At 40.1% G+C, this 17,438-nt stretch overlaps 1 protein-coding gene across 4 annotated transcripts; it reads left to right on the forward strand.

Annotated features, from left to right (window-relative positions):
* Positions 1 to 312: 312 nt before the first annotated feature.
* itgb3bp (integrin subunit beta 3 binding protein) lies at positions 313 to 16,474 on the forward strand. 4 transcript variants are annotated; one of them, XM_061779634.1, is made up of 10 exons: positions 313 to 454; positions 719 to 752; positions 843 to 921; positions 1,173 to 1,227; positions 3,012 to 3,090; positions 3,338 to 3,422; positions 3,498 to 3,554; positions 6,071 to 6,165; positions 6,249 to 6,329; positions 6,435 to 6,729. In XM_061779634.1, exons 1-10 carry the CDS (start codon positions 450 to 452, stop codon positions 6,594 to 6,596), a joined length of 732 nt encoding a protein of 243 aa, XP_061635618.1. In that variant the 5' UTR covers positions 313 to 449; the 3' UTR covers positions 6,597 to 6,729. The 4 variants fall into 4 exon arrangements, with proteins under 4 accessions (XP_061635618.1, XP_061635617.1, XP_061635621.1 ...); XM_061779633.1 differs by having other exon boundaries at positions 6,249 to 6,729; XM_061779637.1 differs by lacking the exons at positions 6,071 to 6,165; positions 6,249 to 6,329; positions 6,435 to 6,729 and adding exons at positions 15,815 to 15,868; positions 16,053 to 16,474 and having other exon boundaries at positions 315 to 454.
* The last annotated feature ends 964 nt before the right edge of the window (positions 16,475 to 17,438 follow it).

Consider the following 17,438-nt stretch of genomic DNA (forward strand, 5'->3'; position numbering starts at 1 on the left):
GTGATTCCAACGTCGTTTCCAGGCAGGACACGCCCCCAACACATTTGTACATACAGACAAATACGTTTGTTATGGTTAGGTTTAGGGCTAGGGTTCGAGTTTAAGGCGATTTAGGATAGGTTAGGGTTAGTGGGAAACATGTTAACGCCGCTACACGTTAGTCATATACTTCTTTTCCTGTCTGGAAGTAGTAGGGCGTGTTTTATCGGGATACAGCAGCCAATCATATAGCAGCGGCGCGTGTCCTGGTGCCACTAATATTGGAGTCGGGCGTGTCCTGCCTGGAAACTGTGTGGGAATACTACATTTCTGGGGTTACGATGTAGCATCCGGAGCAGAAGATGGCGCTGATGCACCAATAAGCCGAATTCCAACGAAACAACTGAAACACGACTAACAAACCAGCGTTTGTGCGATCACAACGTTCGTTCCTCTTAGTTTACTCCAAAATGCCGTAAGTACCATTGAATGCGTGGACTTAATTAAGGCGCAGTCATTCTATAATATAATAATATCTAATAAGCGCTGCATTTTCGTTAACACTGCGCATTGACAGTGATTGATTTTCAATATGTTCTCCCTGTGCTATAATTTGAATGGAAGATCTACTGGACATTGAAAATAATGTTGAATTTTTCAGTACGGTGAATAATAATTCTATGATTACCACATGGTTTGTAAGATGTAAAATTGACAGAAGACACTTTACTTTTCATAGAGCCAAAAGACGTCTACAAATGGGCCATGTCGCTGTAAGTGCAGTAAAAGCTCTGATAACGTATTTATTTTATGGCTTAACCTCAGTGATCAATGATACAGTACCTTTTCTCTGCCCTGCATAGCCACCACCTACCAAAATACCAGTGTCTGTGAAAAGCAAACAACACTTGACTCATACCGGTACTAAAAGTTCCCGGGCAGGTATGTTGAAAACAGAAGCATTCTACTAGCCTATCAAAATTGGCACCAAACTACATCAAACGAGGTCAAAAGAGATCCATCTATGTGCATAACTGATTGCATCCACACCCCTAAGGACCAGCACGTGTAGAACCACATACCTTTCCACATTGATTCTTGCTCAACACCAGTGACCCAGTTGGAGTCATACACATCCACACTAATTTAATTTGCTTGTTCTGTTTAAACTCTGTATGGTTTATATTCAACAGTTAAGGCCAACACCACCACGCCGAAAAAAGATGCACCACTAACAGAGTTGGAAAAGTAAGTCTGAAATCTATGGTTTTAAAAGTTAGTTAGTTTATCAACAAGATACACTAAGTATAAGTTTGTATTTTTATTTTAACTGATGATGAAGCCAGTGCACTGATTTAAAGGCTTTACAGAGAGCTGCATTTTATGAGTTGCCATATTTCAATTGCCACACTCTCCTGATGTGCATAATGACATATCAGAATTTAATGACAGCAGACAAGAAATGGCAGGGATTCATCCCTTGCCAAATTATGAATGATTTACATAGCACTAAAAATAGTTGTATAAGAACCACTTAACACAAGAACCATTTCCTTAGTCAAGACAGACATTTGGTGTCTAGCCCATCCATCAAGATAAGCATTAGTTTTTAATTTCATAGTGGAGTCAAGAATACATTTCATGATCTAAGTTTACAGTAGATTCATAGTGCTCACTTGCTTGTCATACTTGGGTCCATAGAAGCACAGCAGGTTTTATTTTAGGGAAATGTAAATGTAGAAGGGCACCACGAGTGATGGGCATAATTAAGAAATGGATCATTGCAGTTGTTTTATTATGTACAATTGATTGTTCATTAATCAGGGTTTGAAGCAATTATGGCCAAATTGAATATACTTGGCTGCAACCAGTAGAGGGGTTGTTAATTCATTCTCAAATAGTACATTGTAGATTTTTGCACAAGTCTGGTGTTTGGAATTCAGCTTCTACCTGGTGGGTCGATATTCAAAACAGCACATTTTCAGAATCATAATCATAATCCTCTTTATTTGCCAAGTATGTCCAAAAAACACACAAGGAATTTGTCTCCGGTAGTTGGAGCCGCTCTAGTACGACAACAGACAGTCAATTGACAGAGAACACTTTTGAGACATAAAGACATTGACAAAAAACAGTCACTGAGCAATAAAGGATTGCAAATTTATTTTACAATTTTTGACCTGTGTTCAGATTAATAGCAGTGTCCTTAAAAAAGTGAGTACTACTCAAAATATTTAATACAGTAAATCAAAACAGCAAAAATACAGAAAGTGATGAAAAAGAAATCTTGGGCTGTTAAAAAAAGCCCCCCCCCCCCCCCCCCCACGAGTACTCCAATTTCCTCACACATATCATAAACGTGCATGTTAAGGTAATTGAAGTCTCTAAATTTTCCTTAGATGTGAATGAATGTGAGTACTGTGAATGGTTGTTTGTCTACGATGTGAGTCAGAAAAGGTCCAGGACTGGTGTCACAAAAGATATTGTTCAACGCCAAAGCACAAACTACAAGGTTTCCCCTTCAATGTGTGCAAGACGATCAACCTGGCTTCTTTCAATGTGCGAAAGGAGAGCTCAAGCTCAAGCATTTGCTATATAAACCCAAAAAGTCTTAAGTGGACTCATACTGTATTTCAGTCAAGGACAGATGAACAATGTCCACAATTTTCCTTGATAATATTATAAATTTATTGAACTATATTATCACTAAGCCAATTAAACCAGACTATTTATATTAATACTACAAAAATTATTAAAATAAAAAATGGAAATAGCTCATCTATTATACAGTTATGTAAACCTATTGCATATTTTTAATTGGCCATTGTGATAAAAAAAAAAAAAAGCACCTCAACTTGAACATCTTAATTTGCTCCCTGTTGTAGGCATAGAAACCGTATTTCTGTAATAAAAAGAAATAAAAAGATAATATGCATTTTAGCGGAATAGTTTAGAACTAGTCATGTGTTGAACGAGGCGCAATCGGATGATGTCATACTGTCCTCCCACCTTTTCTTTTTTGCTTTGACCAGATTGGACTCTCTGCGATCTAAATTGGAGCAATCACTGGATGCGTTCATCAGGGCCAGGAAAGAGCTAGAGGAAATATTCGTAAGACAAAACCTTTCTTTGGTCTTAAATCTTTCAAATTGGCGGAAATGTCTCATCTCATTACGAAGACCTTTATAAATCAATAGCTCTTTAGATGGGGGGATGATGGCTTCATTACATAATAAATACTCACCTTTGACATGGCTTTTCCTTTCACATCTTGTTTGAAAGACTGTGTGTGTGTGTGTGTTTAATACATTTAGCTAGTTTTCGAATTTTTGTGCGTTACTGCTCATGTATTTTGTAGCCAACAGAGGGCAGCAATGAACAGGAACATTTACTGTCTGCATCTACACACTTGAAAGCTGAGCTGAAGCGGCACCGAGAACTGGGTATGTCCCCTAAAATACTTTAAAGCTTTATTATTGTTTCTTCATAATGTAATCATGCTTTTTGTAACATTGCAGCATCCAGAATAGAGACATCCGTAAAAGGAAATTCCAAGCAAAAGAATCCCAGCCAAGGTAACTTTGTTTCATAAATTTGATCAAGTCAGAAAGAACAATGCAACTAGCAGTATGAGACCTTTGGACCATCACCACAGAAAAACACATCTCCACTTTTGAGTTCTCACAATGATAAATCTAAGGCTTTATGGTGCTTTCCTTAGTGGGTTTGAGATAAAACAAACAAAAAATATGTTCCATCTGTCTTCTCAAAGTGCACATTTACTGTATATTAGGGAAGTCACTACTTCGGTGCTTCATTGAGTTTTTATGTATAAATCCCCTTTTTTAATTTGAAATACTCTGGCTCATTAATCTGCTTGCTCGTGGTTGGAATTTCTGTAGAATGCCCCCTTTTTATTGATAAAACACGCATTCTAATCACATTTTTGTGACTAGTACCGGTATCTTTATTTTTTAAAGCCTCGCTTTTTATTTTCAGTCTTTTGGTAATTCAATCAAATACAGATTGTCAGAGTCCAACTCTGCCAGTTTTAGCATATTTATTAGATCACACAGCTGACCTAAATTAACATAATTAGTAATGAACATTTTTTCCCCCCCCATTTCTGTAATGGTTATTACATGAGCATGTTAAAACTTCTTTCGCACAAATAGTTTAATGTTTAAATATAATTATTACATAACCTTGTCCTTGAAGATATTGTTTTGCAAAACAAAACAAAAAATAACTTATTTCTTGATTAAAATGTTAAGTTGCAATTAGTTACATATATTCCTGAATAGAGAAAAAACATTTAGTGGTAAAATTTTAATTATGATTAATCTCTGACTTACGACTCTAAGTCCAGCTGGTCAGATGAAATTTGGGTAAGATGGTAAACCATCAAGAGTTCACTAACATTGAAACAGTTCACACTAATGCACCTTATAATGCTGCATGGTCTCTATTTCTATGACAGCGGGTCTAATAAATTCTTGAGGCACTGTACGTGTAATGTATTGGTGGGTTCAGGGTATGTTCCAACTGTCAGGGATCATACTGGTCAGTGTTCCTGGGAAAGTCCATTTCAAAGTTCTAGAGAGTATAGTCTAGCTGTTCAGATTCAGGGGGTCAAATGTGGTTTTGTCTTGGTCGTGAAACACTGAACCAGATGTACAGCCTCACGAGGGTGCTGGAGGGTGCATGTGAGTTTGCCCACATGCGCTCTGTGGACTTGGAAAAGGCGTTCGACCATGTTCCTCACTGTGCTATGTCGGGGGGAGCATGCACCGGGAGTATCTGGTCCGGCGCCTGCTCTTACGGGCCATGAAGTACATTTACACTGCATGCATTTTCAACACCGCTTATCTCGGTTAGGGTTGCGGGGCGCTGGAGCCGATCCCAGCTGACTTCGGGCGAAAGGCGGCCCACACCCTGAACTGGTTGCCAGTCAGTCGCTGGGCACATATAGACATGGACAACCATTCGCACTCACGTTCACACCGCCACTGAGTGGGAACTGAACCCACGCTGCCTGCACCAAAGTCAGGCGAGTGTACCACTACACCATCAGTGACACATTTATACTCTACAACCCCAATTCCATTGAAGATGGGATGTTGTGTTTTTAAACATAAATAAAAACAGAATACAATTATTTGCAAATCATGTTCAACCTCTATTTAATTGAATACACTACAAAGACAAGATATTTAATGTTCAAACTGATAAACCTTATTGTTTTTAGCAAATAATCATTCACTTAGAATTTTATGGTTACAACACGTTGCAAAAAAGACTGAGAAAGTTGAGGAATGCTCATCAAACACCTGTTTGGAACATCCCACAGGTGAACAGGCTAATTGGGAATAGGTGGGTGCCATGATTGGGTATAAAAGGAGCTTCCCTGAATTGCTCAGTCATTCCCAAGCAAAGATGGGGCGAGGTTCACCTCTTTGTGAACAAGTGCGTGAGAAAATAGTCCACCAGTTTAAGGACAATGTTCCTCAATGTACAATTGCAAGGAATTTAGGGATTTCATCATCTACGGTCCATAATATCATCAAAAGGTTCACCTCTTTGTGAACAAGTGCGTGATAAAATAGTCCAACAGTTTAAGGACAATGTCGTCATATATGACAAAATTTGAATGCAGAGTATAGTCTCTCCACATCCACAGTCTGGACAGAGGCTGTGAGCATGTGCAGTTGCTTACCATTGCCTCGTCGTGGAAAATACTTTTTACCATACTGCAGTTGGAAAGAAAATCTGTATTCACGGCTCTTCTTCTTCTTCTCCTTGATGTTTATTCACAGCTCTTTTCTTTTTCCTCAACTGTTTTAGGAACAACTTCCAACTGTTCCTGATAGAACGCCGCTCCGTCGGCTCTGTATAATACCGCAATTGAGGTTAAAAATGCCGCTGGTCAGAGAACAGTTTTAATGATCTCAGATTTACTCACGGTTGAGGTGGCCCAGAGTTTGTTGGGGTTGTGCACCTACAAATTTTATATGCAGGAAAAAGCCTGTCATTAGGGTAGTGACAAAAGGACAAGATTGCGAATACAAGTTGAAATTACTTTCCTTCCTAGGGTGGCTATGCTTATCCTATAGATTGAAGAGCCTGGTCATTCAGGAAGGACTTACAGTAGAGCTGCTTCGCTTCCACATTGTGGTTCACTTCCTGGTAAGGTTTGAGTTATAGTCTGTCCAACTGCGAGGAGGCCTCAAGGCAGAACTAGGCCATGATGGAGGAACTATGCTTCACAGCTGCCCAGGGAACACCTCGGTGTCTTGCAAGTGGAGTTGGAGGAGGACAGTTGCTCCTGCAACCCGGATGAGTTAGGCCTGGTACACGCACACAAAAACTTTTTTTATCTGCTCCAGACCCCACACAGAAAGATTAAAAAATTGGCCATTCAACAGTTTTGGTCATCATGTGTGTTGTGTGTGCAGAGAATCTCAACACAGCAGACCAAACACACACAGATTCTGTTGGAACCGCAGATCTTGAAGTCATGTGAAAAGAAAACGAAGAAGAAACACTTCCGGATACGCGGTGATGTTTATATATGTGTACATGGACATCCTGAACACCGAGCTTGTATAGGCATTTGATGCTGTGTATTTAGTCTATTGTACTTTATCACATTTATGAAACTATAAAAAGATAGATTAGTAAAGCAAGAAGCGGGGTTCAAAAGAGAGATGATGTGGGTAAGAATAAAAGTAAGAGTGTCGCTATTTTAAAGTCTTGCTGACTCCATTCCTTTCAATGTACCCATTTTAATACACACCGCTCGTCTACATTTTGGTCACAAGCTTCACTTTTTCCTCTCCAGGCACATTGTACATTATGAATATACTTACCATAATTTCTCGTGTATAATGCACATTTTTTCCCCCCCAAAAAATTGTCAAAAGTCAGTAGTCCGCATTATACATAGGTATACGGGAAAAATGAAAACATTTTATAAATGTATGCCGCCATCTAGGTTATGAAAAAGGTGTAGCCTACACTTTCATTCTAATAGGACAGGATATACAGTATGTAAAGTTGTGCTCATAAGTTTACATACCCTGGCAGAATTTGTAAAATATTGTTGTTGTTTTTTAATATGACAGATGACTAAACAACAACCACCATTAATTTCTTTATGGTTATTTTTCGTTTAATGATAATGCTTTTCTTAACAGTTTAATTTGAATGCCATTAAAATAAAAGTAAGTGTTTTTCTTGTTTTCTTTAAAGAATTGTACCAATCGCGGCACGGTGGTCGACTGGTTAGAGCGTCAGCCTCACAGTTCTGAGGACCCGGGTTCAATCCCCGGCCCCGACTGTGTGGAGTTTGCATGTTCTCCCTGTCCGTGCGTTGGTTTTCTCCGGACACTCCGGTTTCCTCCCACATCCCAAAAACATGCATTAATTGGAGACTCTAAATTGCCCGTAGGTGTGACTGTGAGTGCGAATGGTTGTTTGTTTGTATGTGCCCTGCGATTGGCTGGCAACCAGTTCAGGGGGTACCCCACTTCCTGCCCGATGATAGCTGGGATAGGCTCCAGCACGCCCGCGACCCTAGTGAGGAGAAGCGGCTCAGAAAATGGATGGATGGATGAATTGTACCAATCTCACAAATTCTGCCTGGGTAATCAAACATATGAGCACAACTGTTTGTGTGGTTTTCCAGAATTTTGGTCAACTTTGGGGGTGCGTATTATACAAGGGTGTGCATTATACATGAGAAATGACGGTAAATATTGATGTAAAACACAAACGTTGATGCTTTATATACTAATTATATGGTTTGGGGCTACGCGGCAGGCCGGATCGCTTAAAACCCGGAAATGTATTTTTAGGTTGCGTGAAAGCTTGCATGCATTTTGATTGGCTGTAAGCTGCAACATTGCGACAGTGTGCAACGGCGTCTCAAATTTTGAATCACGGCAAAACCAGTGACAGACTGATCAGCCATTCATGAAAAGAGTTACCAAACCCTGCACACTGCGCGACAGTTGAGTCGGGTTCGGCCGCATCGCTCGATGTGCAGCAGCCATAAGATGTAATTGTAATAATAATTATGAATCATCCTTGAAAAGTTTGTATGCAGTGTTATTTTTTTGATTATTCAGGCACAAACTTCATGACCTCTTCATGAAGTTCACAGAATTGCCTCGTGTTTGACTGCAAGCAGATAGCAGCTGGGACTGTCGGATCACTTTCTACTGTGACAGGAGTGTGAAAAACTGACACAGAAGAACTGTGAGATGAGATGAGAAAAGTTTGTCTAATTGAAGGAATGTGTGTCAAAATTATTGATCAGACATCTTTCAAACAAGATTTTGTTTAATTTAATTAATGCCCAGGAGTGCGTGTTCAGAAACAACAAATTTGAAGAGACATTTACAGTCCAGTCATCCTGAAATCCGCGCACAGGTGAGCATGTTAAGTACAACCCCAATTCCAATGAAGTTGGGACGTTGTGTTAAACATAATTAAAAACAGAATACAATGATTTGCAAATCATATTGAACCTATATTTAATTGAATACACTACAAAGACAAGATATTTAATGTTCAAACTGATAAACTTGATTGTTTTTAGCAAATAATCATTAACCTAGAATTGTATGGCTGCAACACGTTCCAAAAAAGCTGGGACAGGTGGCAAAAAAGACTGAGAAAGTTGAGGAATGCTCATCAAACACCTGTTTGGAACATCCCACAGGTGAACAGGCTAATTGGGAACAGGAGGGTGCCATGATTGGGTATAAAAGGAGCTTCCCTGAATTGCTCAGTCATTCACAAGGAAAGATGGGGCGAGGTTCACCTCTTTGTGAACAAGTGCGTGAGAAAATAGTCCAACAGTTTAAGGACAATGTTCCTCAATGTAGAATTGCAAGGAATTTAGGGATTTCATCATCTACGGTCCATAATATCATCAAAAGGTTCAGAGAATCTGGAGAAATCACTGCATGTAAGCGGCAAGGCCGAAAACCAACATTGAATTCCCGTGACCTTCGATCCCTCAGGCGGCACTGCATCACAAACTGATATCAATGTGTAAAGGATATCACCACATGGGCTCAGGAACACTTCAGAAAACCAATGTCAGTAAAAACAATTCAGCGCTACATCCGTAAGTGCAACTTGAAACTCTACTATGCAAAGCAAAAGCCATTTATCAACAACACCCAGAAACGCCGCCGGCTTCTCTGGGCCCGAGCTCATCTAAGATGGACTGATGAAAAGTGATCTGTGGTCCGACGAGTCCACATTTCAAAATGTTTTGGGAAATTGTGGACGTCGTGTCCTCCGGGCCAAAGAGGAAAAGAACCATCCGGACTGTTATGGATGCAAAGTTCCAAAGCCAGCATCTGTGATGGTATGGGGCTGTGTTAGTGCCAATGGCATGGGTAACTTACACATCTGTGAAGGCACCATTAATGGTGAAAGGTACATACAGGAGAAACATATGCTGCCATCCATGCAACGTCTTTTTCATGGACACCCCTGCTTATTTCAGCAAGACAATGCCAAACCACATTCTGCACGTTACAAAAGCGTGGCTTTGTAGTAAAAGAGTGCGGGTACTAGACTGGCCTGCCTGCAGTCCAGACCTGTCTCCCATTGAAAATGTGTGGCGCATTATGAAGCGTAAAAAAATAGACCCCGGACTGTTGAACAGCCGAAGCTGTACTCAAGCAAGAATGGGAAAAGAATTCCACCTACAAAGCTTCAACAATTAGTGTCCTCAGTTCCCAAACGTTTATTGAATGTTGTTAAAAGAAAAGGTGATTTAACACAAGGCGGCACGGTGGAGGACTGGTTAGAGCGTCTGCCTCACAGTTCTGAGGACCGGGGTTCAATCCCCGGCCCCGCCTGTGTGGAGTTTGCATGTTCTCCCCGTGCCTGCGTGGGTTTTCTCTGGGCACTGCGGTTTCCTCCCACATCCCAAAAACATGCATGGTAGGTTAATTGAAGTCTCTAAATTGCCCGTAGGTGTGAATGGTCGTTTGTTTATATGTACCCTGCGATTGGCTGGCAACTAGTTCAGGGTGTACCCCGCCTCCTGCCCAAAGATAGCACGCCCGCGACCCGAGTGAGGAGAAGCGGCTCAGAAAATGGATGGATGGATGACTTAACACAGTGGTAAACATGACCCTCTCCCAGCTTTTTGGAACGTGTTGCAACCATAAAATTCTAAGTTAATGATTATTTGCTAAAAACAATCAAGTTTATCAGTTTGAACATTACATATCTTGTCTTTGTAGTGTATTCAATTAAATAGAGGTGGAACATGATTTGCAAATCATTGTATTCTGTTTTTATTTATGTTTATCACAATGTCCCAACTTCATTGGAATTGGGGTTGTAATTAAAAACACTACTTTTGTCAATTTAGCGTATATAAATCTGCAAGTCCACCGTTTTGCTAACCCTCCACCATTTACATTTGTTTTCAACGTAGCCTCTGATGAATCACTTTGTGAATTGGTGGATCATATGCACGTTATGATGCGTGGGTGTGTTTGTGTAGTTACTATAAAGAACTATAAAGAAAAGAAAAGAATCATACTTTAACGTGCCTTAAAACATTCATAGGGTTTTCATTTCACCTTTGGTCAGTGGGTCCAAACAATTTACACAAAGTACCACCTAGAAAAATACTTGGCTTCCCAAGTATCAACATTAAAATACAGAAGTGTACTAGGCCTGAGTGTTCATCCAAAACATGGCATGGGTTGTAATCCTAAAAGCCATATTTAATATTGTAGACTACTGTAACATTGTGCATTTTAAACATTTAATTCAGTCATTCTTTCATTTTCCTTGTTTTTACTCTGCTGTCTGCAGCCAGGTCGGCATTGCAAGTGACAATCTGTTATCAATTGCCTTACCTGAACAAATAAAGGTTAAATGAATAAATGCACCACTAGAGAACGCCCACATATCACTGGTGGTACTTGTACGATACTTTGAGAAACGCCGATCTAGGGGATCGTAATGACTTTAAGAAAGCAAAAGGCACGTTTACATAATAGCCTTTACACTTTTTATTTTAGTCGACTAAGTCGACTGTAATTTTAGGGGGTTTCGGCAACTAAAGCTAGACCAAAACCAAAACAATTTAGATGATGACTAAAACTAAATTACATCTTCGTCAAAAGGAAACTAAATCAAAATTTACTGTCAAAATTACAACTGCCGCAGGCACCAGATAGGACCATATGAGTATCTCGCAGACCTGTTCTAAAAATAGCTTACCATTGATGGGAAATTGTGATTTACTGGGAATGTTGTAGAAGTGATCGTTTGAAAATCTACACTTGTGAGGATTAATTGAAATAGTGTTTCATATTGATATTTATTTTTCCTACTTTGTTAGATCATTGTTGATAATTATTGTGAGAAATCATTAGCATGATCAGTTTTACATAGATTATAGGTAAATGTCATTTATTATTAATAACAACAAATAATGAAAGTCCATCCATCCATTTTCTGTACCGCTTCTCCTCACTTGGGTCGCGGGCGCGCTGGAGCCTATCCCAGCTATCTTCGGGCGAGAGGCAGGGTACACTCTGCACTGGTCGCCAGCCAATTGCAGGGCACATATCAACAAACAACCATTCACACCTACGGGCAATTTAGAGTCTTCACTCAACCTACTATGCGGGTTTTTGGGATGTGGGAGGAAACCGGAGTGCCTGTAGAAAAAAACCCACGCGCACACTCCGCACAGGCGAGGCCGGGATTTGAACCCGGTCCTCAGAACTGTGAGGCAGATGTGCTAACCAGTCGTTCACTGTGCCGCCACTAATGAAAGACCATTTGAGTGAAATTATTTCAGAAGTGTGTATCAAACGTGTTGCCCTTTGCGTTTAACCAGTCTTCCATGTTCTCACTTGATTTCAAGATGAGCATGAGCACAAACTGAGTTACAAGGCTATTAGATTTCCCAAGGATTTCCCCTTGCTGCTACTTGTCTTTTTTATTTGCTTCTCGCTGCATCTTCTTTGCCATTAGCAACATCAATGGACGCTTGTTGAGTAAGACAATCATGTTTTCTACGACCTTTGGAGAAAAACAAAATTTTTCTATGGCTACAGCAACACGTAAGTGAGTAGATTTCCTGGGGAAAGAATTAATTTGATTATTTTAGGCACATATTATGCCTGCAGCAAAGCGATTCTTGTGATCCAATCTTACAATGGTGAATGGTGGAAAGTGAATAGGGCTGATTGTCAGATGGCAAGCTTGTTTTCCGACAAGGTTGTTAGAAATTATGTTAATTCGTTCCAGTAAGGGAGCTGAACATACATGCTGCATTGTGAATCCTCACCCGAGGAATGTCACATTTTTGTCACATGGTGGATCTGTGAAATTTTTCTGTTTTGCATGAACCTCCTTAAAACAACAGACGTCACAATGTCAAGGCAGATAGCAGGGGAGTGGAAATGGGCATCTCTGTGTTTTGAGACACATTTTAAGCAAACAAACTATAATTCAAACTTACTGGAGAGTTCTGGCCTCTGTTGGAGCCTGAAATGCGACCAGCTGACAGTGATGATTATCATGGAGCAAAAGCTGCCCTCATGTAAAATGTTTGTTAAAATGGCTCTGGGCTGAAAGGAGAGGAATAGAAGTGGGAAAACTCTCAAGGTTAACCTGAGGTTTATCACTGTGCAATATTATCATATATACATATATAACGGAAGAAAGCTTAAAGTCATAAATAGTTGCTAAATATGCAGGGCCTGGCAGATTTCCTCGTTGCGGTTTCTTTGTGAAACAGGAATTGATTAGTAGCTCAATATACAGTAACTAACCCTTCCCGTCATACACACAACATTGTTTGTGTGTAAGTCCAAATTACATTTTCAAACTATTGTTCTCTCCGTAACACACATTTCAGCAGCATTTGTGATCGAGGACAATTTAAGACAAATTGATTTTGAAGTCGCTTATCAGCAGAGATTCTGAATGCAAGTTGTCTCTTGGTCGATTTGGACCCTCGATAACTTTAAGAAGACTGGTGCGAGATGCACGGTTTTATGTCAAAGTTATGGACATTAGGTACATAATACGTTAGCAGGTAGGCAAATCTTCAAGTTTACTTTTTCAAAATCAGTACACCAAAGTCATTCCTGTAATTTTAGACACCCACTCTCTTAATCTACATTTCCACCTTACAATTCAGATCGGTTCGCCTTGACCTGTACGCTTCTTCTACTGTACAATAATAATGTGACAAATTTACAGTTGTTAAAATTAAGACGACGTGAATTTGTACAAAACTATGGTCTGACATCTGTAAATAAGAGGCTCAATCTGCTTCATCTGTCTAATTTAATTACCTACGTGTGGACACAATGTATAGCCTTTTGTTCCCCCACAGCATGGCCCATTCTTAGTCGACAATTAAATTGACTTTTGCTCCACCCTACCAAGAAAAGGATTGTAAAAGTAGGACAGTTCCGAATATTTTGGGGCCTTTTCAAAAGGAAATGCTAAATACAGTGATGTACCACCCCACTCAGCACCGCATGGCGTTACTAGTTTTAATTCATGAAAAATGTTAGTGCACTGACAATAGTCCTAACCACTTTGATACAGTGGCGAATATTGCATTTTGTAGAAGATTGTCATAGTTTATTTGTGGAGGGTGTTCAGCATTTTGTGTCCAACCTGCTTTAAACTGTTAAACCATTTGCACATTGGTGACTGCACCAGACTATTTTTCTATTAGTCATTTCAAACTGCTCTAAATTGCTAATGGACAGGGCATCATTTTGCACAATTGTAAAAAAAAAAAATATACACATATATATATATATATACTTGTACCGGCATTACCACATTACTGGTAACCTTTTATTGCTCAGTGACTGTTTTTATGTCTCCAAAGTGTTCTCTGTCAATTGACTGTCTGTTGTCGTACTAGAGCAGCTCCAACTACCGGAGACAAATTCCTTGTGTGTTTTTGACATACTTATACAAATAAAGATGATTCTGATTCTGATTGTGTAGAGCTTGAGCAGGCATAAGGAGAGTCCTGTTGCTGGAAACTATTCCAGTTTGAATGTGAAAAGAAAAATTGCTAAACTTCAAGCTATATTTTCAAGAGATGCAATGCACCCTGCCGGGGCAGCCAAGTAAATCTATGAAAATATTTATACCCGTTTAGACAAATCCAAAGGGATGCGGTGTTAGAAGTGCTTACAGCCATTTGATGTTAACAAAAGTCTCAGCAAGCATTCTTTAAAAAAAAAAAAAATATCACTTTCAGCGAACAATCAGACTTTGAGCAGGCATAAATCCTTAGGGTTTTGTTCCTGCATTACAAATACCCACCACGCCTGTATCTGCTGATGACTACAAAATTGAAAAAGCGCAGCCCTAATAATTCTGAGGCAAGTTCCACACAGCAGCAGCTATTGATTATTTGTGTGTGGTGTGAGATTTGGAAAATTCAATTAAAGGAGTTGTGCAAAGGATTCATAAATTCATCGCCTCCTGCCCGTATGGAGACATGGTTATGTTCTAAATCAATGCAGCACTTCACAGTATATTTTCGTTAGTACATAAAAATAAATAACATTTCAACAATTCTGCTAACTACAGAAACAAATTAAATGTTCTCTGAAGCTTTTAGTTACAATTAAACACTAAATACAAGCAGGATGGCAATGTATGTTTATTGACATTTTTCCCTGTTAAAAGAAAAGATCCTGTAAAATATGAAATTTGAGTATGACAAATTGGGGGGAAAGGGGACGGCTCAGCAGTGTAAAAATTGACCAGGCTGTAGATGGGGCCACACAGGGAAAGATTTGTATGATAGCAGTAATGGGCTGTATTAAAAAGACGACTCCTTAAGATGTCGTAAAAGCCCATCACTTTTTTGCCGCGTCGTGGGCCGCTAGCCCAGAAAGCGCCGGGACACAGGCTCATCAATCCTTGGAGGGCTCACAGACACATGCCACCTGTCCACTGGGAGTTGGATGCTTTCTGATTGAACACGCGGCTATAATTAAAGTGGGGAGTTGTATATTGGGCTGTTTTGGTCCAATATACAACCAACTTCGATCAGCGCTCTGGATTGCATAGTGTGCAATCTTTTCAGGCGGGATTTCTGATTTAGTGAATGGCATTTTGTTTCAACCAAAGGTGCGAAATACACCCACCGGCCACAACATTAGGAACACCAGGATATTGTGGGACAAAATCTGCCTTTGCAAAGCTAAAACTCAGTTTTGATTGACACGGTCTACTGCAGTGGTTCTCAAACTTAGCTCTCCAAGTACCACTATCATTAACATACTTGCATTAAATGCAAATGTATTGATCTTGAAAGTTAAATACAACTGAATGTTGCTAAGGCAGTCATTTTTTGACATACCACTAGAGGGATGTGCCACACTTTGAGAATCACTGGTATCACTGCTGTATATGTGTGCTGTATCGTACTGAGAGGTAGGGATGGGCGTACCTGATTAATTTTTGGTACAAGTAATGCACCCCAGGTCAAAATCCCCCATCCAGACAAGAATATAAACAATTTAGGGAAAAAGGAAGAAACCTTTGGAAGGGATCACAGAGCGAGGGATCCCGCTTCTTGGATGACCAGGCTGCAATAGATGTTGAGTGGGCAAAAATCACATGATGATAATCCAACCTGCTTTGAGCTCAGAACATTCAGAGAATTTGTCCCATGCCATTAAAATTTGATTTCCACCTTTGCGGCATGTTGTCTGCCATCTGAGCACAAGATTATCCAAATGTTTTTTTTGTTGTTGTTTGTTTTGAAAGCCTTCTTCATTGCTCTTTTTAGGTACTGTGAGGATGGGTAGCTCCTATGCATTCCTAAAGTCTATCATGGATTAAGGTACAATAATAGACTTCATCTCTTAATTTTCTACAAACTGTATGAGTGAACTTGCTGTGGTGGATTGAAAATGGTCCTCATGTTGGCTTAAAACATGGCAAACATTCCAGCTTGACAGTTAGTGTAGAATATGAGCGGGTGCCAGAGGGGTTACAATCATGTTTTCTTCTCCCTTATTCCCCAGGTTTTTGTTTTGCGATGTATCCCGGCAGCCGACAGCTATTGGAATTGCTCTTCAACTCGTGAAGCGCTTGTGCGTATGAACTCGCTGAGGTAAAACTGGAGATGGATGTCGAAGGTGTGCTGTCAGTCGCGAGGCTGAGATGTCTCGCATGCCGTCATTCGTTTGCCCAAGAAGCATCTGCGATGCACTGGATAGCGGCGAATCATCCGTCATGTTTCCTGCGTCTATCCTCTGCCAGGCAACTGACAAATTTTGATTGCACACAAGAACCCCAATCCAGCAACTTTGTGCAAATAATGTTTTTTCCATCAGCAACTGTCATCTCATTTGTGGCTAAAGCAGTTGCAATCCTGCCCACCTCTGCAATCTAACACCTATGAAAAGTAAAAGTGTGTGGCGTGATTGGGTTGGGGGTGTGGGGGGGGCGGGGGGGGGGGGGGGGGTAGGTGGTCTTACGACACAGTAGTCTCTTTATTTGGCAGTGCCTGGGAAGGCCGAGGCCTCTCTGTGCACGAGTCATCCCAAGTAACAGCTGCTGTTCACAGCAACATTTCCTATTTCTGCCTAAGGTGGATCGTGTAACTCTCACTTTATCACCCTTAGAGGCCACGTGAAGGACAAAGCTAGCACAGCCGTAAACAGAACTAATGTTTTCATTTAGGCCCCTTTGAATGTCCTACGGGTTTCCAATAGACTTGAAAAGTGTGAGTGAGAGTCGCGGTCCCAATTAGGGTTAGCAACCCGAGTTCCTGACAAACTTTCTTGATCTCCCGTCAGTGCAAAGTTTCAGTTGGGAGGATAAAGGGAAGTACTCAATGTACCAGCTTCTAATCCTAAATGACTGGCTCTTAAGTAGTGGTTGACCTTATTAGTTACTGTGGTAACAAATATTTACTTTTGTTACTTATTCAAGGACTCCAAATGTTGTGTGACAGTCACAAAATGATTTGTTGCTTCCACGAAGTACAATTGAAATGGTTCGCTATTGCTGCTACTGAATGAAGTCTTAAGCCTCACGCTAATTTCTTCAGTTCTAATATTTATACCACATTGATTTATCAGTTATCACAAAAATATTTTTGGATGGCATTTCTTTAACGTGATTTTCATTGTATTTCTTTTTTTTTTCCTGTGTTCTTCAATAAAATTTGAAGCAAAATCTTTTGTTTGTTTATCAAGTTTGTAATGAAGAGACACCTTTCGGTATGATCCAAAAGGTAGTGTTGATACTATAAGGATGTCTGGAAAGTGTACAGTAATTCCATCCTCGGTGCATGTTTTATGCCACTAAAAATGTAAAGTATGGGCCACATTTGGCCTCCTCCGTTCTGTGATCTGGCCCACCAAGTATTTACATTATCATGAGTCCTGTAATATTTATTTCAT

Source organism: Phyllopteryx taeniolatus, chromosome 7 (genome assembly GCF_024500385.1).
Source record: "Phyllopteryx taeniolatus isolate TA_2022b chromosome 7, UOR_Ptae_1.2, whole genome shotgun sequence".
NCBI classification, from domain to species: Eukaryota; Metazoa; Chordata; class Actinopteri; order Syngnathiformes; family Syngnathidae; genus Phyllopteryx; species Phyllopteryx taeniolatus.

Coding starts and splice junctions, on each gene's coding strand:
- itgb3bp (XM_061779633.1), top strand. Junction 1,228..3,011: donor CCACTAACAGAGTTGGAAAA/GTAAGTCTGAAA, acceptor TGCTTTGACCAG/ATTGGACTCTCTGCGATCTA. Junction 6,166..6,248: donor ACATTGTGGTTCACTTCCTG/GTAAGGTTTGAG, acceptor TATGCTTCACAG/CTGCCCAGGGAACACCTCGG.